General features: G+C 43.4%; 1 protein-coding gene across 1 annotated transcript; it reads left to right on the top strand.

The window, feature by feature from the left end:
- Positions 1-4,490: 4,490 nt before the first annotated feature.
- DACT2 (dishevelled binding antagonist of beta catenin 2) lies at positions 4,491-17,822 on the top strand (the record flags this gene model as incomplete). Its single annotated transcript, XM_035538627.2, is given in 5 exon segments — positions 4,491-4,573; positions 4,575-4,896; positions 9,868-10,000; positions 11,598-11,885; positions 15,366-17,822. Coding segments are annotated over 5 exon segments (2,616 nt in total), but the record flags the coding sequence as incomplete, so codon positions are not given.
- Between the last annotated feature and the right edge of the window lie 5,312 nt (positions 17,823-23,134).

Genomic DNA, 23,134 nt, shown 5'->3' with positions numbered 1-23,134 from the left:
CATGGAAATAGCACTGCCCAATGTGGGCAACATGAGGGCTTAATCAACTTTCAGAATGCTCTTAATGCTGAAGTTAACATTTCCAAAAAATGGCAAAAGGCTCCATCCCACTTCACGGCTGAACCCCATACCACTGTGTGGTGCCTCAGTCCTTCTCCGCTGAAGGATATGCTCAGCACACGCCTTCTTGGGCATGCAATGAGCAATGGTGACAGGTACAAGAATTATACTTCCACATATCATGAGTAGGATAATGGCTTCTGTTATGTTTGGCTCGATCCATGTCTGACTGCTCTGCATCCTCCAAATAACCTCTTCAATATCTGCCAGATGTTAACAGCTCAGAAGATTCATTCAGTACCTCTCCATTAGACCTTTGGTTGGATCAATGGCAAGAAGTCTGCAGAGCATCTAGGAATGACAGGACAGAAAAGGGAACAGAAAGGTAGGCTGGCAATGTGACTGTGCTGGTGCACCCACGGAGTTTCCATCATGCCAACAGATAGTCCTAAACAGCATTGGATGAATTTCTTCCTCAACTAATGCTACACATGCTAGTGCCAACTCAGGCTAAAGCCATAGTTAAAATATACACAGGCCGAACCTTATACAGAGAGACTCTGTCTCTTCACATGGTAACATTGCCAAAAAGATTCTGAATGATTTTTCCCAACAAAACATAAGCAAACGTGGGAAACAAACTGTAGTTTCACTCTTGAAGCTGCCTGTTATTACCACTGTATTTTGTGTACTCTGGACTTCATCCAAAGTAAATATTCAACTATTTTCCTTTTAAACACATCTGGAGGTCAATACAAATTGTCTTACCATTAACATTAGTCCCACACAAACTGGCTAATATGCATCCACAAAACAGGGAGTGAAGTCATTTTTGTGGTCAAATTAACGATGCAGTTTCACTTTCAAGTCCTACCACAGATTTCCTGTTCGATCCCCGGTTAAAGGGTTAACCTCTTTGTATATCTCCATCTGCAAAACAGGGTAAATAACACCTGCCTCCTTTCTGGTATTTTATGAGGCTCTGAGGGCATTTCTATACCACAGGTGCAAGGCACACCCAAGCTGGTTCCATATGAGGAGCACTAACTCTGTTCCTCATTTTTCTAGGGATTCAAATTCAAATTAAAATACCCAGTATTCAATTTACTAAAGTGCTGAGTGCTCAGAACTGCAACTGAAGTCAAAGGGAACTCTGCAATTTATATATATTGACAATATGATACTAAGTACTCTGGAAGAATTGAACCAAAGGCATCTCCGATGGGCACCTAAAATGAGTGAGCATCTCTGAAATGAAACTCAGTGCCTCAAGTCCCCTCCTAGAAAACAAAAACAACTTTACAGCTTTTGGGACGTCATAAAGACATTATGAGTTCCAACTGTAAGTTACTTACAAGCTAGAATGCTAAGTACCATTACAAAAAAAAAAAAAAAAAAAAGAAATTCTGTCATTAGTGCACAGCTTCAATAATCTGCAGTAAATAAGGCAAGGGGTTGGAGCATGAGGAAAGAGGGTGTAGAGTAGTCATCCACTGAGTACGCATCTTTCATTGTACACATCTTTCACACTGAATAAGAAATAGACTGGGGGAACAACATTGTGCAATCATATCTTAAAAAACAGGGCCCAAAGTAATATTATGTAGAATAATTGTTATTTCTTACTGTTTTGTTGTCTGATTTTGCAACCATATAATTCCCTTACTACAGGTTTCTCTTCAGATGTAATTTATGTATGACCTCAGAATCCATTGATGGAAAACAGAAGTGTCAATTTGACTCTTGCATAAATTGAGAATAATGTCTTTGAAATCAATGGAATTTAAGCAACATAAGTGAAAAGTCAAAACCTTTGGCTCCTGAAAAGTGCAAGTTACATTTCAGCATTTGGATTCAGTGTACTAAAGCTAGGCAGCAAAATGAGGTGTTACCTGTACTCTTCTCCCTTTCTTTCAAGTCATTTCTAAAGTCTAGTGAAACTTCACAGAGCATCAGCATTGAACATTCTTCTCTGTCAGTCATCAAGAATTGTGGAAGTTTGATTATTTCCTACTATGAATCTTTCACCTTTATCACTACCGCTGCCCCATATAATACCATAGCTTTAAAACTGGGGGCAATTCATACCTTTTACTCTTTCCCCAACAAATCAGATAGCACAAGCTATTTGTGGAGTTATCTGAAAAGATTAAGTGACATCACATGGGTTCTGGGGAAGAAACTAATCAGTACAACACAGGGGATAATCAGGAAGCTGATTAGAATAAAGATACTGCTGTGATATAGCCCATTTGGGATTTAATGTACAAAAAGATAAAAAGATGAAAGAAAAGGAAGAACAAAGTGCAAGGGATAACCGTTCCTTGCAAGAGAAGGAGGAAAAGAAAGATATATGACCTTAGATTAACTAATTCTCCTAGCAAGTATATACTAACTGGTATTTGTTTCCGTGACTTGTATTTGGTCATGTTAGAACATGGTTTGAATAAAATAAGGAGCAGTGTTGTATTGTCTGTTTTAACAAGTGCCAAGACAAGTTATTTACAAAAATGCTTCAGCTCCTCATACCTGCCATGGCATTTTGCAAGATTCTTGCCACATGCTGCACACTACTGGTTGTTTGCCACACTCCACCCAAGAGGTGACAGTATTTCATGCTGTCTTTTGTCAGCACCTTCAGGAGCATCTTAGTTTTGAAGGCAGTTTTTCTTTCCACTTCGTAGATTGAGTCCAGTCATCTTGGCTCTGAGGCATTGCTCTGCATAGGGAATTTTAGTGGGATGGATGGGGAAAGCAACAGCAGAAGTATATTCATAAAAAAAAAAAAGCCGTAGATAATATTGTTCATATTGTACCCCTTACACACCTTAACCAAGCACTGTGATCATCGGTCATACTGTTCCTGCAGTTCCATCTTATATGTGAATATTAGAACTGTGAATATTTGCATACAACTTACCAGAACAGGATCTCTCTAGACCCCTTCTGATGTAGTTCATTTTTTTTCAGAGTAAATACAGTCCTGAAGTCATTAAACTACATGCAGTCTGTGAAAAGTGACATGGTGAAAGTAAGGCTTGGTCCTACTGTTAAATAATGTGTTGTACCGGACGTGGTGTACATGAATAACTTGGTGGACATGGTGGACATGAATAACTTGGCCTCCCAGCAGGAGCTGTTTTTGACATTACACTAGTGCTTCTGGTACTCCTACAGGGGCTGCAGCCGGGAAAACTAGGCTGGCTGCAAGCTTGGAGGCAGAAACAGCCACCCACACATGGTGTTGAAAGAAGGCACTTGGTGAACAGATGACAGAGCAGCTTGTTCCCACTCACCCAACTCGTGTATTCCAGCACAAAGTCAAGTGGCATTCAAATTGAGGTATGCTAGCTTTTAAGGATGTGCCAAACGGGCAAAAGGAGGTGACCACAGACAGATGGGCTATATGCATTGTGTACATTGCCTCGCAGAGAATCATACACACTCCTGAAACTATTAGAATCTCCTTGAATGTGACAAAGTGATCTGAGGATCTGTGGGATTCAAATGCTTCCTACTTCAGTGTAGGCAGCAGAATATTAGTTTCGTGTTGTATGGTCTCCACTGTGTTCACCAGAGTCTTGGTATCAGGGCTTCTTCTCACTCTTTGCATCACTATAGACTACATTTTAGTAGTATACACTTTATTAGTATATTTATTATATTAGGATATTCACTTTCACATATTAGTAGTATTCACTTTGCTTTTCTGCCTGCTAACTGAGTACCTCCTACGAAGCTGTCTTGGAAGCTTTAAATGGCATTTTCTGGATAGCAACAGCAACATGACCTTGGATTTCTGTGACCAACCATTTCCAGACCCCATTTAAAATAAGTCCTGAGCCCTTCAAGTGACTTTGGGAGGCTGAGACACACCTCGATCTCACAAAATGACTCTCCGCCATGCTTTTAAAACAACAACAAACAATTTAGTACTAGAAAGTGAATGGCTATGATTAGATAACACACTTGGACTGGTTTCCAGAGGGCAAGGTGAAGAGTGCCAGCCCTGTGTGTATTTCTGACATGAAACACTAGCAAACAGGGGAAGGGACAGCATTACGAGTACCGCATTTTTTGTGAGGGAAATGTTCTACCTGAGCGCGCTCACTGCACCAATATCCTCGCAATATCTTCATATGCATGAGGCTTCAGCACGATGACGGGCTCGGGCACTTTTTGGGTATCGCAGAGGGGTAAATCAGATCCGTCGTTAGCCCGCAGGGATCTGAGCAGCCTGAAGAGAGTCAGAAACCAACAGCGTTTTCAGAGATGCTCCGGACAGAAAGCACCCCCATGGGGCAGGGACAGGGACGGGGGTAGGGGCAGGCAGGAGCCTCCCCCTCGCGGGGAGGAGGCAGCGCACCGCCCCGAGAGGTGGCCCCGGAGCTGCCCGGAGCCGCAGCCCTCCTCCCTCCTCCTTTCTTCCTCCTCCTCCTGCTCCCTCCCCGCTCCCCACCTCTCCTCCAAAACCTCCGGAGCCGCCGCGGCCCGGCTCCAGTCTCCGCGCCGCCCGGGGCCGGCCGCAGCCCCGCCGCCTCCCCGCCGCCTCACTGCCATGGCCGGGCCCGCGGCCCAGCGCTGAGGATGCTGCTGGGCGCCCCGCGGCCGGGAGGGGGCGGCGGCTGGGATCGCGGCCGGGTGGGCGAGAGGCTGCAGGCGGCCCTGGCCGGCCTGCGGGAGCTCCAGGTGCTGCGGGAGCAGCAGCGGGACCTGGTGCGGGCCGCCCTGGCTATGCCGCAGCGGGGCCCGGCCGCCGGCGGCGAGCAGCCCCTGTGCGCCCGCAGCAAGGAGCGCCGGCTGGAGGCCACCCTCAGCGCCCTCAAGGAGCAGCTGGTAAGGGACGGGACGGGGTCCTGGTGGTCCCCCGGGGTGCGGAGGGGAGCCTTACCGTCCAGGTCGGGGAGAGCAGGGCTCCTCGGTCCCTGCGGGGCTTGGCCGGGCGGCATCCCCGACGGAAAGTGCCGGTGACCTGCGGGAAGCCCAGCCACCAGGTGGGAAAACGCAGCGGCGGGCATGGCGTGATTAAAGTAACACACAAAAGATGCTGGCGAGCGGACTGCCGGCCGCTTGGTTGCCTGTCAGTAATAATTTTAGCTAATGGCTCCACTTCGTGTATATATAAGAACAGAAAAAAAGAACTGAAAGCGCTTATTGCCTGTCTGGGGCCACTGGGTTAACAGCAGCACCCAATGACCTCTGGCCGTAGCGGCTATCCATTGCTTCTTTATGTCAGCTGGCATGCTTTGGTTACTGATTTGTTTATATACATCTCAAATAAGACGTGAAAATAGAAGATTATCTCGTTAGGACTTCGCTGGCACCTCAGAAGGCTTTCAAGGACACGGGAGAAACTAGCGGATAAAATGGAAGGGACTGGGATTAAATTTATTCCCCTGGACGTGCGGGAGCTGGAAGGGCGACAGTAACTCAGCTCCACACCGAAGAGGGACAGGTTTCACCAGTAGGTGCCAGTGCAGGTTTGGGAAGCTCTTCTGGGGGTGCCTGGGAGGGAAGCGTGCCTGCAGCTTGCGAGGGACGGCCCCGAAGTGTGTAAAACCAAGGGTCGGGCTCCTCAGCCACGCTACGGTTGTGCGAGCGCCTGGAGCTGTGGTACAAAGCGCTTCCGACTGACCTGCGGCTGCTGGAAGCCTTCTAGCATGGCATACCTGGTAGCTTTCTACTGTTGTTCTCTTCCCTGCAAACTGCAGACATATATTTACCCAGAGGTGCAGACCTTGGCTTTGCATAAGACTAAAATAAACCCGAGAGAAAAGAGGCTTTGCAAAGGAGTCCACACGTCCTAGGAACTCAGAGACCACAGGCTGAAAAAAAGTTTCCTGGTGCCTTGTGGACAGCATATTGCAGTCAAACCCCTTGAAAATTTTGTTCACGATCACAGGAAGTTAAGTTAAAGCTAAAAGTAATAGAGAATGCAAAGCACGGTGTTGCTCCGGGAGTGTTATGTCTTCACCAGTGTTGTTCTTGGCCCAGGGACGGTAGAGTCTGTGATCACAGCTCTATAAGCTTTCAGATGGAGAAACTCATTAACAATGTAAACGTGGCTTTGCCTTGGAGTGCATCTTGATCCAAGTTTCACGTAGGGCTGTAGCCCTGAGCTTTTGTGTGGTCATAGCTGCATTCATAAAATGTTTGGTCCTTGTCACATAAGACGGGGAAATTGTATCAGCCAGAGCTGGCTCGAGGCTTCTCAGCAGTGGAAGCAAGACAGATAAGTGTCACACCAGGCTTCTCCTGTGCTGGGAGGGTGAGAAACAAGCACGGAGGCTTCCTGAGGTGTCAAATGCCACTAGCAGGAATGGATGGAGCAGAGCCATCAAATCTTTTAGGGACCACTTGCAGATGCCACTTCAGCATCCCAATCTCTTCCCCAGCGGTGGGTGCTAGCAACAGCCAGCAGCTGACCTTTCTGCTGTAGGCAGCAAGGCCACAGGCTTTCTGATGCCCCTAGCAGTCATGTCCTTTTTTGTTCCTAGTCAGTGGCTCTTTTTGGTGTCCAGGGGCTCTTCTGTCAGAGCTGCAAGTTGCCACGGCACAGGCAGCGAGCCTGTAGCAGAGACTGTGAAGAAAAGCAGAGCTAAGTGATGCTATCTACCCTCAGTGATTCCAAAGGTGCTAAACAGGTCTCTTGGCCAAACTTCTTTGTGGTGACCTAGAGGAGAAAGAAGAGATGCAAATTCGGGCTAAGGCAAAGGAAGTAATCTATGACACTTTCACTAAGTGGGTAGATATCTAAGGCAGCAGCATACAGTATTGCTTATCTTTTCTCAGGGAACATATTTATAAAACCTCACTGATTTGAGTCCAATGATCTTATTCCGCAATCTTTCAGGTGGCTTACAATGTTTTGAAAATGTGGAGAAGGGACAGAAATTATACTGAAGAGGAAAAAAAAAACAATTGGTACCCTACATTTTGTGTAGATTTCTTTCCCCTTTAAATATTTTTAAAAAGAATAAAACATCTTTTACATCCTGGATTTTTTTTTTGTAATTATTAAAATAACTTAAATTTTTTCTGAGCTATTTTTTTTCTCAGCTGAGAAAAACATGTGCTTCCAGAAGGGATTCATCTCACACCAGAATAAGTGTCTGAGAGGTGAAATTGACCTTCCTCTGAAACTGGCTGCTTTGCAGAATCTGTTACAAAAAGACCCAAGAGTGAATGGATTTTAGATGTACAGACCTAGGTAAGATTAGTGCTATCTTTTGTCCATTCCAAAATGCAGTTGGATTAATAAAATTGTCAGGTGCCAATCTACAACCACAGCAAGAAACATCAAAACCCCCTTTAGCTGAAGTGAGCTGATTAGTAGCAGAGCAGGGTAGTTAAACATGACCGGTGCTTTTTGGTACCTTGGTTTGGGGTGCCAGTTTGTGTAGATTCAAAGGAACCTTCTTTTCAGAGAATGTTCTTCTGAAAAATGGGTGGTATGACAATATCCCCGATTTCGCTCCCAGAAATCGTAGTCCATCAATAGCACAAGTTGATTTGGAAAGTCTGGTCCTACTTTGCGTTGTGCAGAAGTCTTCACAGCTGCATTGCCCAAAGCAAACAGATGGCTTCACCTGCAAGGTTTTGTCTCATGTAAAATTCATGTAGTGAATTGAGAAAGAGCGTGTTCAGGGTTTGTTGTTCTGGGTGCCGCTCGGTGTAGTTATTGGAACAATAACAACCTCAAGCAGCACGCTGGAAAAGCCGTCCTTATCCAACCAGCGTGAGACGTGGTTGTTGTCTTGGAGAGCAGAAGGAGTTAACTGAAAGATCAAAGCTATGAAGTCTGCCAGAAACATGAAAACCCAATGGTGTGAGGCACCATAAAAGGGTTAAAATGATGATGTAAATCATGTGTGTTGGTTAAAATGCTGTGAAAGCGTAGACAGAACCTGGAGGTATAATAAATAATCTTTGAATACCTGAGAGCCTTGTGGCCTCTCTGTCATTAATCAGAAACCACAGACTGAGGGATTGGCTGGCAAAACATTAATCATTAAGCAATTAATTCCAGCCGTGAAAACAAAACTTTGTGATTTCCTGAGTAGGTGAGGTTGAAGGAAGCATGGCATGTTTTTGCTTTTCCACCATAAAGGAAATAAAGAAGTACTGAGGAGGTCATGCATTTCATCATTCAGACGGGATAGAAAATCTCCCTTATTATCCAGGTCTTCCTTTTGTTTATGTGAAACAGGAAGAGTGAAAATCACCACCTGTATTCCTAGGGAGCAGTAATGAGCTTGTTGAGCTTAAACATTTCTAGACGCGAGACACTAATAAAATGGGGTTTTACTTCTTGTGTGTTATATGTCCCTCCGGTTCCCTAAAACAGTGTGCTAGAAATACACTTTAGTCTTCCCAACAACATCAACCACCATAACAGTTGCCTTGTGAGACTCAGGACATCTGCCTTCTCTCTTTTCTTTGATTTTCACTTTCTAATCACTTACTGATTAGCTCAGGATCTTAGCGTTCCTTGCATTTTGTATGTGTAGCTGTGGAGAAACCTAAAAATGCAGATCTTAAAAGCGGAATAATGATAACACAAGGAAAGTGGAGCCGAAAATACGTACATACTGATTTTAATTTTGTACGTGTTGCTTAATATTGTATATACTTTAATTAGTTCAGGGGTCCTAAATATTATTTATTTGAGGTTGGAACTGCTGCTACAGCTGCACTTTTATATGTGAAATGTAGGCACAAAGAGTCTTTTTTAAGAAGAATGCCTTTCTCGCCGTTACTGAACAGAAACCCAGCCTCACAAGGGCTGCGAGCACAACTTTACAACCAGCTTGAAGAGAATACCTTTCTGTGGAGTACTGCAGGATGCATGGTTAGGCGTGATATAATTAGAAGCTGCCTAAATAGCGGCTGGGCTTAAGTAATTTGCCAAGTGCCATGTGAGAAGTTGGTGACAGAAACCAACCGTGGTTCTTTGGCTGGTACCCTAATTCCTGGCCATCTGTCCCCCTAAACTGTTCATGTAAGTACTGGCAGAGCAACTGCAGGAGCTGTTACCACAGATCAGCCTGGTCAGTGATTGCAGTGGGCAAAGGCGCTTGTTGCTGGCTTCTGAGGGATTATTTGCAAGCCTGAAGACACCGTTTATTTTAAATACAGACATTTTAACAAGAGAATTCAAGTGCCGCATTCTTCTTACATATAATGTGTGGAAATAGCTATCCATGAGACATGAAGGGGATATTTTCAGCAGCAGAGATGGCACATTTCATGTAGTGTACCCTTTCTACTGTAAAGAGATGCTATCAGAGCTAAGGGCGTTGCAGAATGCAGTATGCTACCTGTTCTTCATGTGGTGATAAGATACCTCTACACACAAATGCTCCCTTTCACCAGAAAGTATCTTCAAGCTGATTCAGGCGATCCATAATGTTTCTCTCATCCTCTGCCCAGAGGCAGTGTATGGCAAAATGCAGTACATATATTAGTGTGATAATTAGTCAGAAGATTGCCATCCTCTTTAGTGAGACAGTCCCTGCCATAGGTGTAACAAAACAAGGGAAGTTGAAGTAGCATATTCAGTATGAGAAGTTCTGAGAAAACATTCAGCTGGGCAGAAGGCAATATATGCTGAGAAACAAGATGTTTTGTACTTGCCCGTTATGTCAGGCTCATTACAGAGATCCATTTGCAACAGTCCCTAGCTAAGCAAAACATTTCACGAGTGCAGAATCTGTCCGGCACAGATGGCCTGAATTCACGTTGCTGCTGAGATTCTAACCGCAATTATTCTTCATTTTCCCCTTCTTTCCTTGACTTGTGAATCAGTCTCGTTTGAGGAGACAGGATGTCGGTTTGAAAAGCCACCTGGACCAGCTTGACCAGCGAATAAGCGAGCTGAAACTGGATGTCAGCAAGACCTCCAGTGAATACTTGGACAGCGACAGCCGCCCCAGCTCAGGTAACATGCACGCGGTCATTTATTCCCAGGGGTGCGGTGCCAGTAGCGCTGAAGGATGTCAACCACTGAGCAAAACCCTGTGTGATGTTTGGTCAGAAAGAGTGCCCCAGGGCTGAGGTGGAGAGTAGTGATGTGGCATTGAGCGCACACAGAGCTGGTGAGAATTCTCCTGCAAAGTGGATTTAATTGGAAAATGCTGTTTCACTCAACAGTATTTATTCTGGAAATTTTCAGTTAAAAAATAGACATTTTAGCCACTAACAGAAGGAGAAGACAAATTTATTAATTAATTACCATGTTCAGTGCAAAATGGCCATTGGCAAAGTGTCTAAAGTACTTACTAGAAGCAAAGGAGACCAATATCTTAAATCTGCAAAGTCTTGAACATCAGTAAAGCCTTAAAGATCACAACCACTGCAGTGCTCTGACCTAATGAATGTTTGATCACTTATATAAAAATGAAACAGCTCTATTAAAAGATACTGAAAAACAACACCCCAGCAGTCTGCTGGGTACCGTTCTCATGGACTAGAGAGAGACAGAGTTTCAGGTTTCTGTTATGATTCACAGGGAGAGCTGAACTGAAGTCTTTTATAACTGGGATGTCTGTTAAAACCGGTTTCTGTTATCTAGTCTGGGACAATGGCAACACCTCTTTTTAAACACAATTTTGAAAAGCCTTAAGTCTTCCTTAATACAAGGAAAGATTTTTTTTTCTTTGAATCTTGAAAACTTGTACGATATGAGAAAATCTTCTTATGTCTTATCTATATCTATACATTGAATAGTAGTAATTTCCTGAAGCATTACAAATAGCTGAGCAGGAATAAAGCATCTTACCACTAACTACTTCTTCCAACAGTTTTGTTCCACATGCAGTTTATGTGGATATACATATGAATTTGCAGGATGATACTTACAGTGTGTATAAAAGTTCAAGTTTCCATGAGTGTTTAAGTTCAGGAGTTATTCACTTAGGCATACACAGTTCAAAAGGAAACAGCATCCTTTTCAATTTGCCTTATATAGAGAAGAATTATAAAAATTCCCATCTTGAACTTACACAGAGCCTTATTTAATAGTTCCATAATTAATTAGCAATGAACACAGGACCTGGAGAGAGAAGATAACCTCCACTCTGTGCCCTCAGATATTCCAGCTATCATAGACTTGGCAGCTCTGATCACAGGCTAGTTTTGCTCTACTGTCCCAAATGAGCTGTGCTTGTATGCACCTAGCACAAGTTACAACACCATATGATGGCTGTTTTACACCAGTTGCATAATAGTCCCCAAAGATGTTCTTCAATAGAGAACTGAGTATGATGGTGCTGCACTTCTCCCCACCTCATGCTCAGAACTAAGTGCGTGTGTCTGTGCTGAGCTGGCTTAGGGCCTAAGGAAATATACAGAAGCCCAATAAAAGGTAGTTGAATCAGAGTATGCCTTTGCAAAAGTTGCCCCCCAAAATAGTGACAAATTTAGACCTAGGGCAAATAGCAAATGGAGATTTATCTTATTCTCTGCATGTGTCTTCTACAGAGCATATTTAGTAACTGTAAATTGGAAATATCTTCCTATTTATTTCAACTGGGCAGGCTTCTACGACCTGAGTGATGGTGGTTCTTGCTCGCTCTCCAATTCTTGTACCTCTGTGTACAGTGAGTCCATCTCCTCCTCCCACACCAGTCTCTTGCCCAGCTCTCAACACCCTAAGGCAAGGCTCAGTGTGTTTGATTACCGACCCAAGTCTGCAGATGAAACTACTGTGCATACCACCAGCTTCCAACAGCAGGGCACCTATGTCAGCGATGGATGTCGGACTACAGCGAGCACAGACGTTTCTGGGACTCCTGCCAGGTCCAGACCGAGGCCAGTTTCCACAGGTAATTGATTGCAGAGCTGGGTATTCATTCAAGAGAAGGGCAGAGTCCTGGCTATTACTCTTAGAACCCTGTGTACTAATAGCATAATCAATACATAGCATTCATTTTAAGTGTACAAAGTGAGAATTAATTGAAACCACAGAGCCGTGCCATTTACTGTACAACTTTCACTTGTCTCAGACTCAGATACTTTTAAATAATAGCAAATATGAGAAGGTATGCAGTTAGAGATGGAAAAGTACTTAAGTGCATGAGGTAAAATTGTAATGAATGTCTAGTTATTTTTTTTAATTTATCTGTTTGAGGAAATCAGTAAAATTGCATACTTGAAATGTCTTATGTAAAAGTACAGCATGAAAAATATAGGGTGAATTCAGTATTAGAGCTGTTGCATTTTACTGAGAAAGATTTTCCAACAATTTGAAGGAGAAAGAGCTATTTCCAGACTTAGTGTCTGTGTTCTCAATCTGCCCTAAAATAGCATGATAAGACTTAGTTTCCTAGCCATATTTACTGAAAGCAATGTGCACACACAATATTCTTCTTCATGCTTTATAACGTACAGTTAGGGATAACAGACACCAAAGGTTAATCAGCTATCTATGAACCGGTCTTGAGCCTAATACTGGACCAAACATAAATTTGCCTCACACCTTCATGTATAATGGACAAACCTACTAGTGCTGTAAGTCCCTTGTTCATGTAGCTGTGAAGTGCCATCATATTATTTTCCATTTTGGTCCTTCCATATCCTCAGAGCAGCCTCATGCTAGTGCAGTTCGTAGGGTGACCCAGTCAGATGTGTTGCTGTTCCATTATAGAAACAGTGGAGTCACAGAGGAACATCTTTTCAAGTACAGCATCTCTCTGGAGTCATTCCCACACCTTCCTTACCTGAGCTAGCTCACCTCTGGCTTGCTGAGAGCTGAAACAAAGACCCCCTGTTATGTACAAGTCTGTGCAGACACACCTGAAGTGATGGTGGTAAATTACAGTATAAAAACAAATTGTTCTCAAGGTTTCTCAGATGCTGGGGGGAAGAAGCGTTGATCTTAATGATCCGTGGCTTCCAAGTTCAGATTACAGACTTGCTTTTGTATCAGAAATGTGCAACACTTTGCTCTTAGCAAATGTGGCTTTATGGGCTTGGGGTATGGAGATATATTAGCAGAAAAAGGGGTAAGTAATGTTAAGAAGAGGTGTGGGAGTGCGGGCACAGACGTCCTTTAGTCCTCCTTCCCCTTTTATACCTCCTACTCCTTTCTTCCCAGCTACAACCTCTTACTTCATTCAGTGTGAGAACCATAAGTGGTGGGATTGTTGCCTCTGTGTAGTCTTAAAGAAACAATTCCTGTGAAGTTGGCCATGTTGCAGAGAAGTGAGTCAAGATTTTACTTCAGAAAAGCATTGTTTGGAAAGGGGAAAAAAATTCTCATTTCCTCCCCCTAGCTTGTCCCCGCTGAAAACTGCAGGTACAAACACATTTCCAGTTGCCACAGAAAGAAAAGGCAAGCTTGCTAAAACACCACAAGCACAGTATTCTTTTGACCCCTTCCTGGTTTGTTTGCGGTGGCTGAGTCACTGCTCCTTTGATTGATTTTTTTGCATAGCTGTTCACTTTGTAGTAGAATAAGTGATTTTTGTTAAAAGCTTGTGATACTGATCCTTCTTCACCTCACTGTAATGAGTCTGGATTACTGTTACACAAAATCGTCCTTCGTTTGAGCTAGAACATGTGCTAGAGTGTCTTCCCTTTTAATGTAATGTTGAGGAAAAAATCAGTTTGTGGTAAAAGAAACCGTGTCCTTTTTTGTGGAATTTCTATGCTGCGCACAGAAGGTAAAAAGCAAGGGGAAAAGAGAACACTGCTATACACTGCCAACAATTTCCTAAAGAATTTTCATTTTGTAGTTATGTTGTTTGAGACATCATCATCCTGAACTGCTGAAGCAGTTCTTTGAGTGCCTTAGGTAGGACACTGCAGACAGCTCCAAATTTTGAAGTCTCCCAGAAGCTTCCTTGGACAGGAGAGAGGCAGTCACTGTAAGTGAAATACCTGCTTGGATTTAATGTTTGGGTTTCCTGGCGGCATGAAGTAGCCAGGAAATTAGCTAGCTGAGGATTTGTTGACACTACAGCCTGCACTGTCATACCAAGAAATCCAAGCAGACTGCAGATGGTTCCAGCACTCTTGGTATCAAAGGTAACACAGCACCATGGTGCTCTACCGGCTGACTGGTCCAGATGGAGCAGTCCTGCTCCTGAAACACAACCTGGCTCTCACAGAGCAGATGTTCCTGAGAGGAAGGTCCAGCAATCTGGTGTAACTTGCCCTTAGATTTTTTTTTTCTTTGTCAAAATAAAAAGGTTCTCTAGCTCATTTTTCTACATACTGAAGGTTGACTTTTTAAAAATCTGCACACAGAATTACAGCAGTCCTGATTTTGTGCCTTATAATAAAAGCTCAGAATATTTTGTTCTGAAATTAAATGCTCCAAGAAGTTTGGAGACTTAAGAAAGGCATTGACTGGTGATGTTGTCAAATGAAATTAGAGATTCAGTTAGGAGGTTTTATTGGATTTTGGGTTGAGGAAAAGTAGAATCACTTCATTGTGGCCTGTCAGACACTTGAGTCTTAATGTCTCTGCACTGTAGGTTGAGTGTCTCTGTTCAGTAATGCCTTACTGAAGCAAGATGCAAAAAAAATACAGCTACAGCTTGCAGCTGTGAAGAGTTTAAGAAATACCTGGTGTCTGTTCAAGTCTTCTTAAAGCAGCTGGTTGAGTACTCTAGATTTTTCTAAAATGCGTGATATAAAAGGGTTGGAGGAGAAGCTGGAATTCAGATTTAACCACTTTTAAAAAAAATAAAGATACTGTTGACTCTTTGGTAGGTTCTTGCATGCTGGCAATTCCAGGAATTTCTTTCTGAGTTATAGTTATAGGTTTGTTTTTGTTTTGTTAGTTTGTTTAAAAAATAAAATAATAAAAAAGTCATTTAGCCAGAGGAAGTCTATCCTATCCTGGGGAAAAAGTATGAAAAAACCATATCTGTTGTATTGGATAATTCTGGTTTGATGCTTCAGGCTTAAAAGCTATTGGATTTACTTTTTATCTCTACTAAGAAATAAAAGTAACTCCTTATTTTTGGTTGATCGGGTTCCTGTTGGTCTATGTTGTGTGAGAACATTTTTATATATACACAGATTTACTTTCATCCAAGTAGCACAGTTTAAATTTCCTGCGAAGGCATCAGTTTTATTATTGGTGTTAAAAGGCATTCTAATCTCCATTACGCTGAGGTGAATAAAAGCCCTGAGGTAATTGAGTGTTCTTGGAGGACTGAAAGGCTTTCTGCATTCCTGCTACTGATTTTAGTATAAGTTAGCACATCCCTCTGAAATAACACTTTTAATATAAGCCAGCTTGAGTGTAATTGTCTGTGATTTAATTAGGTTATTTATTTTCATCCACTGTGTAGGTGACTTGGAAAGACTCATTCCAGCAGACAGTAGATTTCAGACAGAGACAGATCACAAATCCTCATTGCCTCCGTGCCATGCAGACTTGCAATTGCACAGCATGGACCCCAAGTTCCAGAATGATCTGGTCTCCAAGAACGGCATCGATGTGTACCCTTACCCAAGCCCCCTTCATGCGGTGGCTTTACAAAGTCCCCTTTTCTCCCTGATGGGGACATCTCCAGAAGCAGACCTCCAGGCTTCCCCCAGCAAACCCATGCCTAGTGTGACAGGTCCCAGCTTGATTAGGACTAGGCCAACCGCTGAGGCCAAGCCAGGGGGTTACATCAATAAGTTACTGCAGCTGACGAGATGCAAAGGGAACAATCGAGCTGATGCCAGTGAGCGGGTTTCGACAAAGAGCCAGCCAGCCACAATGCACCAGAGACTCATCATAACCCCCAGCACTGGTGGAGTGAAAATTAACAGCAGCGGTAGCCAGCTGGAAAAACAAGCAAGTTCTCTGGAAAGTAACAAAGCTGAAGGAAAGCTGCAGAGAGAGGTGCCAGAAGGGGAATGTGCCAAGCAGCAGGAGACCATGCGCTGTGTGAATGAGGAACAGCCGTCCACTCTCCCTGACACAGAGCCATCAGCTGTGCATAGTTGTTATCCTGCCAAGTCAGCGGCTAGGGGCTCTCCACTGGCAGAGGCAATGGAGAGCAGTGCGGAGTGCAGTTCATCTGGCTCGCAGCTGTGCCAGGAGGACTCCAGCCTGGGCACCTGGAATGCTAAAGCTGTCCCTCCCCGAAAGCTGCCCCTCAAAAGAAGTGGCAATGCCAAACTGGGTAGTGCTGGAGGGCATGAGCGAGCTGCACGGGGTGAGTTTGTTCACGCTCAGTTTGTCCCTGCAGAATCCCACCAAGTCCGAGTCAAGTTTGCCAGCTCCAAAACAAAGGCAGTGAAGATAAAGAGGAGGAACAGCGAAAAGGTGCTGCGTCCTGGGAAGCAAGCCTTTTGCGTGGAGAAGGCAAGAGGGGCTCATGGGGCTGCCAGGCCGCCTGTTGAGTGGAATCAGCCCCAAAGACCGCACGCAGCAAAGAGCCTCATCCGGAGACCTTCGTACTCTGGTGATGTGAGCGGCAGGTCGTGCTCAGAGTCTAGCCTGTTCCCCGCACAGGTCAGGCTGCCCACCACACCATCCAGGCCTGAGCTCTACAGAGCTTCTGCCAATGCGCTGTATTCCCTCGAAGGAGCTTCTGTAGACACAGCCAACAAGAAGAAGCAGCAGCGCAAGTGGCAGTCCACAGTGGAGATCTCTGCCAAGGCCCATGGGGTCAGCTTCTCTGGCCTAGGGGCACCGAAGCAGCCAGCAAGGAGAGCTGGTGTCCTGCGCACCCTCAGCATGAGGGCTCGCTCCAAGAGTCATCACCACGGAGCTTACGCCAAAAGCGAGTCAGACCACTCTGAGTACTCTGCGGAGTGTGCTTCCCTCTTCCACTCCACCATCGCGGAGACCAGCGAAGGGGAGGTCAGTGATTTCACAGCTAACCGTTTTGGGGACAGTGAATCCAGTGAAAGTGACTCAGATGGCAGCAGTAACAGCAGCAGCCTCGTGCTTGACTATGATGAGGGGGATGAAAGTGAGCTGATTTGGCCTGAAGGTTCGGTCAGACAATCAGGGACTGTCCAGGTCTCTTCCAGGCCTCTTCCCCCAGTGCCCAAAATCTGTCGCATCAAAGCTTCAAAGGCACTAAAGAAGAAGATTAGGAGATTCCAACCCGCTTCTCTGAAGGTTATGACCATGGTTTAAGGGAGAGTGAGCATCTGTTTCTTTCCTTGAGACATCCTGCTGGCTCTCATTCGCGAAACAAGAAGACCGATGTGCAGAGAAAAGGACTTGCTTAAACGAACTTTTAACAACCCCTGAGTCAACACAAGGGATCTTTTTGTTTGTTAATGCCTGGACATAAATGTCACTGTATCTAATTTCCTCTTTTGCCATTTATTCTGTAAATATGGATCTGTGTATATTGTGTCATGCCTTTTTTTTTACTATGCAGAAGGGTCACCATGGTAAAAATAAAATGCCAGGAAGAGATGACGTGTCCAAACAACCTCTGCCATAAGATTTTGCAGGCAGGCTCTTGTTGTACGTATGCATTCACAGTATCAGTCTCAGACACAAAAGCCTCCTAAGAAGAGGGGCTCTTTCCAATTGGAGATTTGGGAACATCCCTCCCTCTTGTAAGTAATTCTGTGCAGTCTGAAGGAGGATTAACCACCTACTTATGGAAAAGCTCTCAGTGCTGTCTGTAGTTCTTTCTTTCAGATCAACCATTTATGTACCATCTCCCAACCACAGGAGGACAAGTCTGTTCTTCAGTAGAAACGTACCATGCTTATTCAAAAAGGCAGTGTGTTTGTAAATGAGAACAAGACTTCAGTCTGTTTTCAAAACTGAGAGAACAGGGTTTTTCCTTCAACCCCTTCTCTATATGATTTTCCATGTTATTGTTCATTTATTGAATGAGTGAAAGAACATGAGGGCTCAGTACCACGGTGTGTGGATAGCTTGGACTGAGATTATAGCTTTGCCCCTGAAATTGCAGACTCAATAAATATTATTTAATATACTTCCAAAGGCTATACTTGTCTGACTTTCATGTCTAAAGAATGATTCTGAGAAAATGTAAATATTCTAACATAAGCAGGAGGACTGTTCTCTGACAGAGCAGATACGCATTTTCTTAATCACTGTGTCAGAGGGGTTCTATTTTATTTTTCAGAGGGTCACTATAGCTCTGTAGGAACCAGGGACATCTACCTCAAGAAATCTACCTCAGCATCTGCTTCTAAATGAGTGAATCTGAAAATATTTATTCTGAGGACAGAGTAGTGTTTTAACTGTCTCACTTCAATTGATGCAATTTTGCTACAAGACACTTCATTTAAAACGTTTATGTATGTATACACAACATGTTTTCAATGCATCTGAGGGCACCTATCTGAGGCTTTGAATTGGTTGCTAAACTGATGAAGTGATTTTTTGTGTGTGTGTTCAGACAAGCAGTCCTAATTCTTTCCTCTGAGCACAGGAATCTGGAAGCTGAGCTGAAATTCACCCTGTGTTTACCAAAGATCAGGTATTATCCTCCTACCCTTAATACATTCCTGGCCTAGGAGATGTAGGCATTACCTCATTCAGCCCATGTACTGGGTCTGAAACAAAAGGCAAGTGCCTTAGCAGAAACTGGGGGTAAAAGAGTATTTGTTTACTCCAAGGATTCATTAGCAAACAGAAGTATTGAAAGACTAAACTTTTAGCCAATGCCTTCTGTTCTTTGGAAGCTATGTTTTTAAACCACTCTATTTTCAAATCATTTTTTGAAAATGAGGTAGAGAAAAGTAAAAGCTACATGAAGTAATTCAAATATTTGGAGCTAGTGCCTAACACCATCCTTTATTGTAGCTAGTGAAGTGTTATATCACAGTCAGTGGAGTACATTTAAGTGTTTTTTCATGGTCCCAAGAATACTTGGATGTAACCGCTCCGGTAGGATTAATGGGAGAATTTCACAGGTCTGGTGGTGGTTTCTTGTTCAGCATGTCAAGCAACAGAACAAACAAAATAGTGATTTATGCCATGTTGACTTTCTACACTACAAAAGGATTCTTTTTCCCGTTTACACAAAAGGTTTGGTTTGGGGGAGTGTGTCAAAAGTTACATATGAACCTTTAATCCATGGGTTTTCTATGCTCGGGTGGGGTTTTCTGGTTAGAAGGGAACTTGGAGGGCGTTTTTTTTTTTATGGGGGAGGAAATTGTTCCTAACTAGAAAACTGCTCTGGGTAGGAGCATTCTGAAACCTCATAAACACCACCACCCAGTAGCTCCCTGCCTTTTTATTGGAGTAAGCTCAAACAATAAGTTTGTGATCACACAACTCAGTAAATCCTGCTTTAGGATTGTTAATACTCCGTCAGAAATGCTGCCAGACACATGATGAAAGTGCTGATCCAGAGTGAATTCACACTGCCAATTCAAATAAAGAAAAATGATGACTTAATTTTGTACTGACAGGTTTTATGCCTAATGAGGTATCGCTGCCTCTACTGCTCACACCTTCTGCCAGGTCAGATAACGTCTCTCATCCCAGAGCCAGCAAAAAGCCAATATAAAAGCATAAAGCTGGCACAAACTTCATCATCCTGTGCCCTAGCTAATTTGACAGAAATATGATTATGTGCCTACACTTGATCCAGAGAGCCTGGAGAACCCCAGCTGTGCAGAAGATCTGCTATCACCTGTTGAGGTATCACCATGTATGATGCCTCATCACGCATTGTGTGTGATGCCACTGAGCGGTGACTTTCTGGGAAGGGCGGTACTGGTGGTGCTCAGGGCAGGGTGGGCAGTAGCTTCCCCACCAGCCACTGCTTGCTTTTGCTCCCCAAAGCTCTTGGTACAATGGGGGGCTGAGTGCTGTCTCTTGGAAACTTCATCCCACAGTGCTGGACATGGTAACAAAGTTCCTTGGAAGGAACTTGGATGTATTTCAGCAGCCTTACTCGAGGATAGTGGACCTTCTCCCTGGCATTTCCCTTTGGAAATTCATTGGTTTCCTCTGCTGGAGCAGAAACTGCTGGGACCTGAGCCTTGGAGGCAAGAAGTAGGACAGCACAAGGCAAGGTGGGAGACTTGGATGGCCAATACTGCAACAATACTGGCACAAAAATACAGTTGTGGCTCTGTACATTGATAAAAAGTGGTATATTTTGGTGGCACATACACTAAGAATTTTAATACCTGCGTAAGAGTGTGATGTCTATTGGTGCTCAGTCCATCTGAGACTGTGGGCTAACTGCTGACAGCGCTGAGAAATACCTACCTCCAAAGCAAACATATCTGAAACATATTCAAAAACAAGAAATATCTGTGAATAATTTGATGCAATACTATTATATATATACATGTGCATGCTGAACATCACAGAAACAGCTTTCAGCTCCATATGCAGCCTTATAGTGAGAATCAGGGATGCCCAACCTTACTGATGCCCATGGCAGTATACAACCAAAATGTTCACCATCTATTTTCCCTTACAGAAACAATCCACAAAATCCTTTTATCTTGCAGTGACAAGTACTATAAAGGCCTGAAAGAATGCAAAAAATGTCAGTTGGTGATTCAATTAAAAGTCTAACACCAAACCTGACACACTTCAGGAGTGAGAAGTTTAGCACTTTTGCTGTGACTTGGTTAGCAAGTGTGCAGTTCTGACAGCTATCTGAGAAACAGCTTTATGCAGCAACTCCATTGCAGGAGCTAACATCTGTTGTCATTGCTCCTCCAAGCCCTAGTGAATTGAAATCACTCACTGCTGAAATGTGTGCATCAGACCAGCAGTTTCCTTCTGTCAAAAACCAGCGATAATGCTTTGGTGTAGAAGCAAATTGCTCCTTAACCACAAAAGAGAGAAAAGAAACTGGGAGAGAGAGAATAGAAAGGGCATTAAGGAAGCTTTAAGAGCAATTTGCAGAATAGATCAGCCTTATGATTTTCAAAACTTCATTAATCCTTTTATTACTCTAATAATTTTGGAATTTGGATGATTACCAACCTCCTTGGCTTTGACACAATCTCAGCTTTTCTAGTCCACATGCATTACCCAAGGCTCAAGGGAGGCATGCAGCAAAATGAGGCGTCTGTGACCTTTGTCTCAGCCAGGGGACAGGAGAGCAGCTTGCCGGGAAAGGACTGACCAACTGCTACTCTGATGCGGTGGTGGCAGCTTTCATTTTTGAGCCCCTCTGAGCCCTCCCCAACCATCCAGGAGCTGAAGGGATAACTCGGTGTATGTTCAACATATGTTGACTGAGAAATCAAGGACTCCAGTTTCTGCAGCTCGCCTGTGAGGAAAGCAAACCTACAATGACCAACTATTTCAGAAGCAGCATTTAGCCTCATATCTTATACAGATGTGACAGAGATCTGGGATGCCACCATTAGCTGTTTTTCTGTACAGAGAGCTGCTGTGGTACTTCACTACAGGTGAAGAGGAATCAACAGGAAAATGCTCAGCTAAGGGCAGTTTCTTTATGTTTGTACTTTTCAGGTTCAAAACCACTGCAGTATATCTAACTACACTGCAGTGCAGAACATCAGCAGGGTAACAGCTGCAATGAGCAGAAGTCCAGCCACCATCAATTCTGTTAATTCCATGTGCTATCTTTACAATGAAGCCTGAAGACTATTGTTAGCTAATATTGATTTTTTTTCAAGCATTCCAGCGTTTTTTTTCTTTCTGTCCCTGGCTCTGCATTTGTAACTAGGGATGCAATGCATTGAATTCTCCCATTACACAATTTCAGGGAAGTCGCTGAAGCTACCCCACAGATTCCATTATACCCCCATGCCACTCTCAAGATGTCAACAAGGGGGATGATGGGAGTGACAGATGAAATGTAAGGAGGATTTCAGACCTTGCTTTCATTCTTTGTTGGGCTTCAGGCTGTGGAAGTAACTGTGTTTGTGGCTGGTTGGCCTGGGGAGAATCCTGCTGCAGTGGCACATCTGTGTTAGTGGGGGAACAGGAGCAGCGAGTAGGGCTGTGCTCAGCAATGGTTTTTCATGCTTACTCTGGTTGTCAAAAAACAAATTGAAAAGAGTATCAGCAATCTAGTGATCCCTGTCCCTATAAAGCTATATTTTGAGAGAGAAGACAGTGCATAGATTAAGTTGAGCAGGCAATGTTGAAATCAACTGCAGATTTGCAAGCCCCAAATTAAGAATCTCAATTTCAGCAGAAAACTGGAGTGACTGGATGTGCTCAAAAGCTCTCTCAAATCACCCCTGGTGCCTGCTCTTCAGCATCCAAGACAGAAATGTGAGGCTAACAAGTTGCTCTGAGAAATGTGTATTACTGTAAATCTTTACTCCTACATGCAATACTTTCTCTCCATTCCTAGTGCCCCAAAAAGAGTCCAAAAAGCCAAAGGTTCATGTAAAGCCAAAGGTTCACTCAGTGAGTTATTACATTCAAGATTCTGTACCAAACTCTTTTACAACCTCCAAGACTGAGCTATATGGATACAGCAACTCTCCAGACCACTGCATGTGCCCTTCATCAGAAAAACAGAATTGAAACTTTCACCCACACAACAAGATGTAGCACCAACAAGAGCTTTATTATTCAATGTACAAATGTTTAAGACTTTGCATTGCAGTGGTCCAGAATAAAACACAATTAAACCTTCATTATTGTAAAATTAGTAGCTCACTCACTAATGAAAGCCAGAAAGTTCAATTATGAAAACAGTCTTTGATTTTGACAACTCTCCAGGAATACAGAATTTGGCAGCAGGATAGCTTTTTATACATTTTTTTTTCAGTTTTCTACTTAATTTTCCCTAAAGAATAAAATGAAGAGTAGAAGGAAAAAAGACATGAAGTTGAAAAGACAAAAAATAACTAAAATATTCAAAAAGGCTTTGCTTAGGCTTGACTTTAAGGTAAAAGTAGAGGCTAAAAACCAACTTATTTTGTTAGAACATAGTTGCCCATCCTTCTATGCAGTTATTTGGAAACGTTCTCACAGTTTGTTTTCAAGAAAGAGAAGACGACCTTTAGGAAAAAGGCAGAAGATGAAGAAAAATACAAATATTCTGTTTTCTTAATAAGCAAAATCATTACCTCCTCAGCTAATGCAGGCTGGCTTAGGAACCACCACACTGCAGCCTACAGTGCTGGGTCAGTTGTTTTTTTTTAAAAAAAAAAAAAAAAAAGAAAT

This window comes from Cygnus atratus, chromosome 3 (assembly GCF_013377495.2).
Source record: "Cygnus atratus isolate AKBS03 ecotype Queensland, Australia chromosome 3, CAtr_DNAZoo_HiC_assembly, whole genome shotgun sequence".
Classification (NCBI taxonomy): Eukaryota; Metazoa; Chordata; class Aves; order Anseriformes; family Anatidae; genus Cygnus; species Cygnus atratus.
The sequence above is the reverse complement of the archived record's forward strand: the minus strand, read 5'-3'. Positions and strand labels throughout refer to the sequence as shown.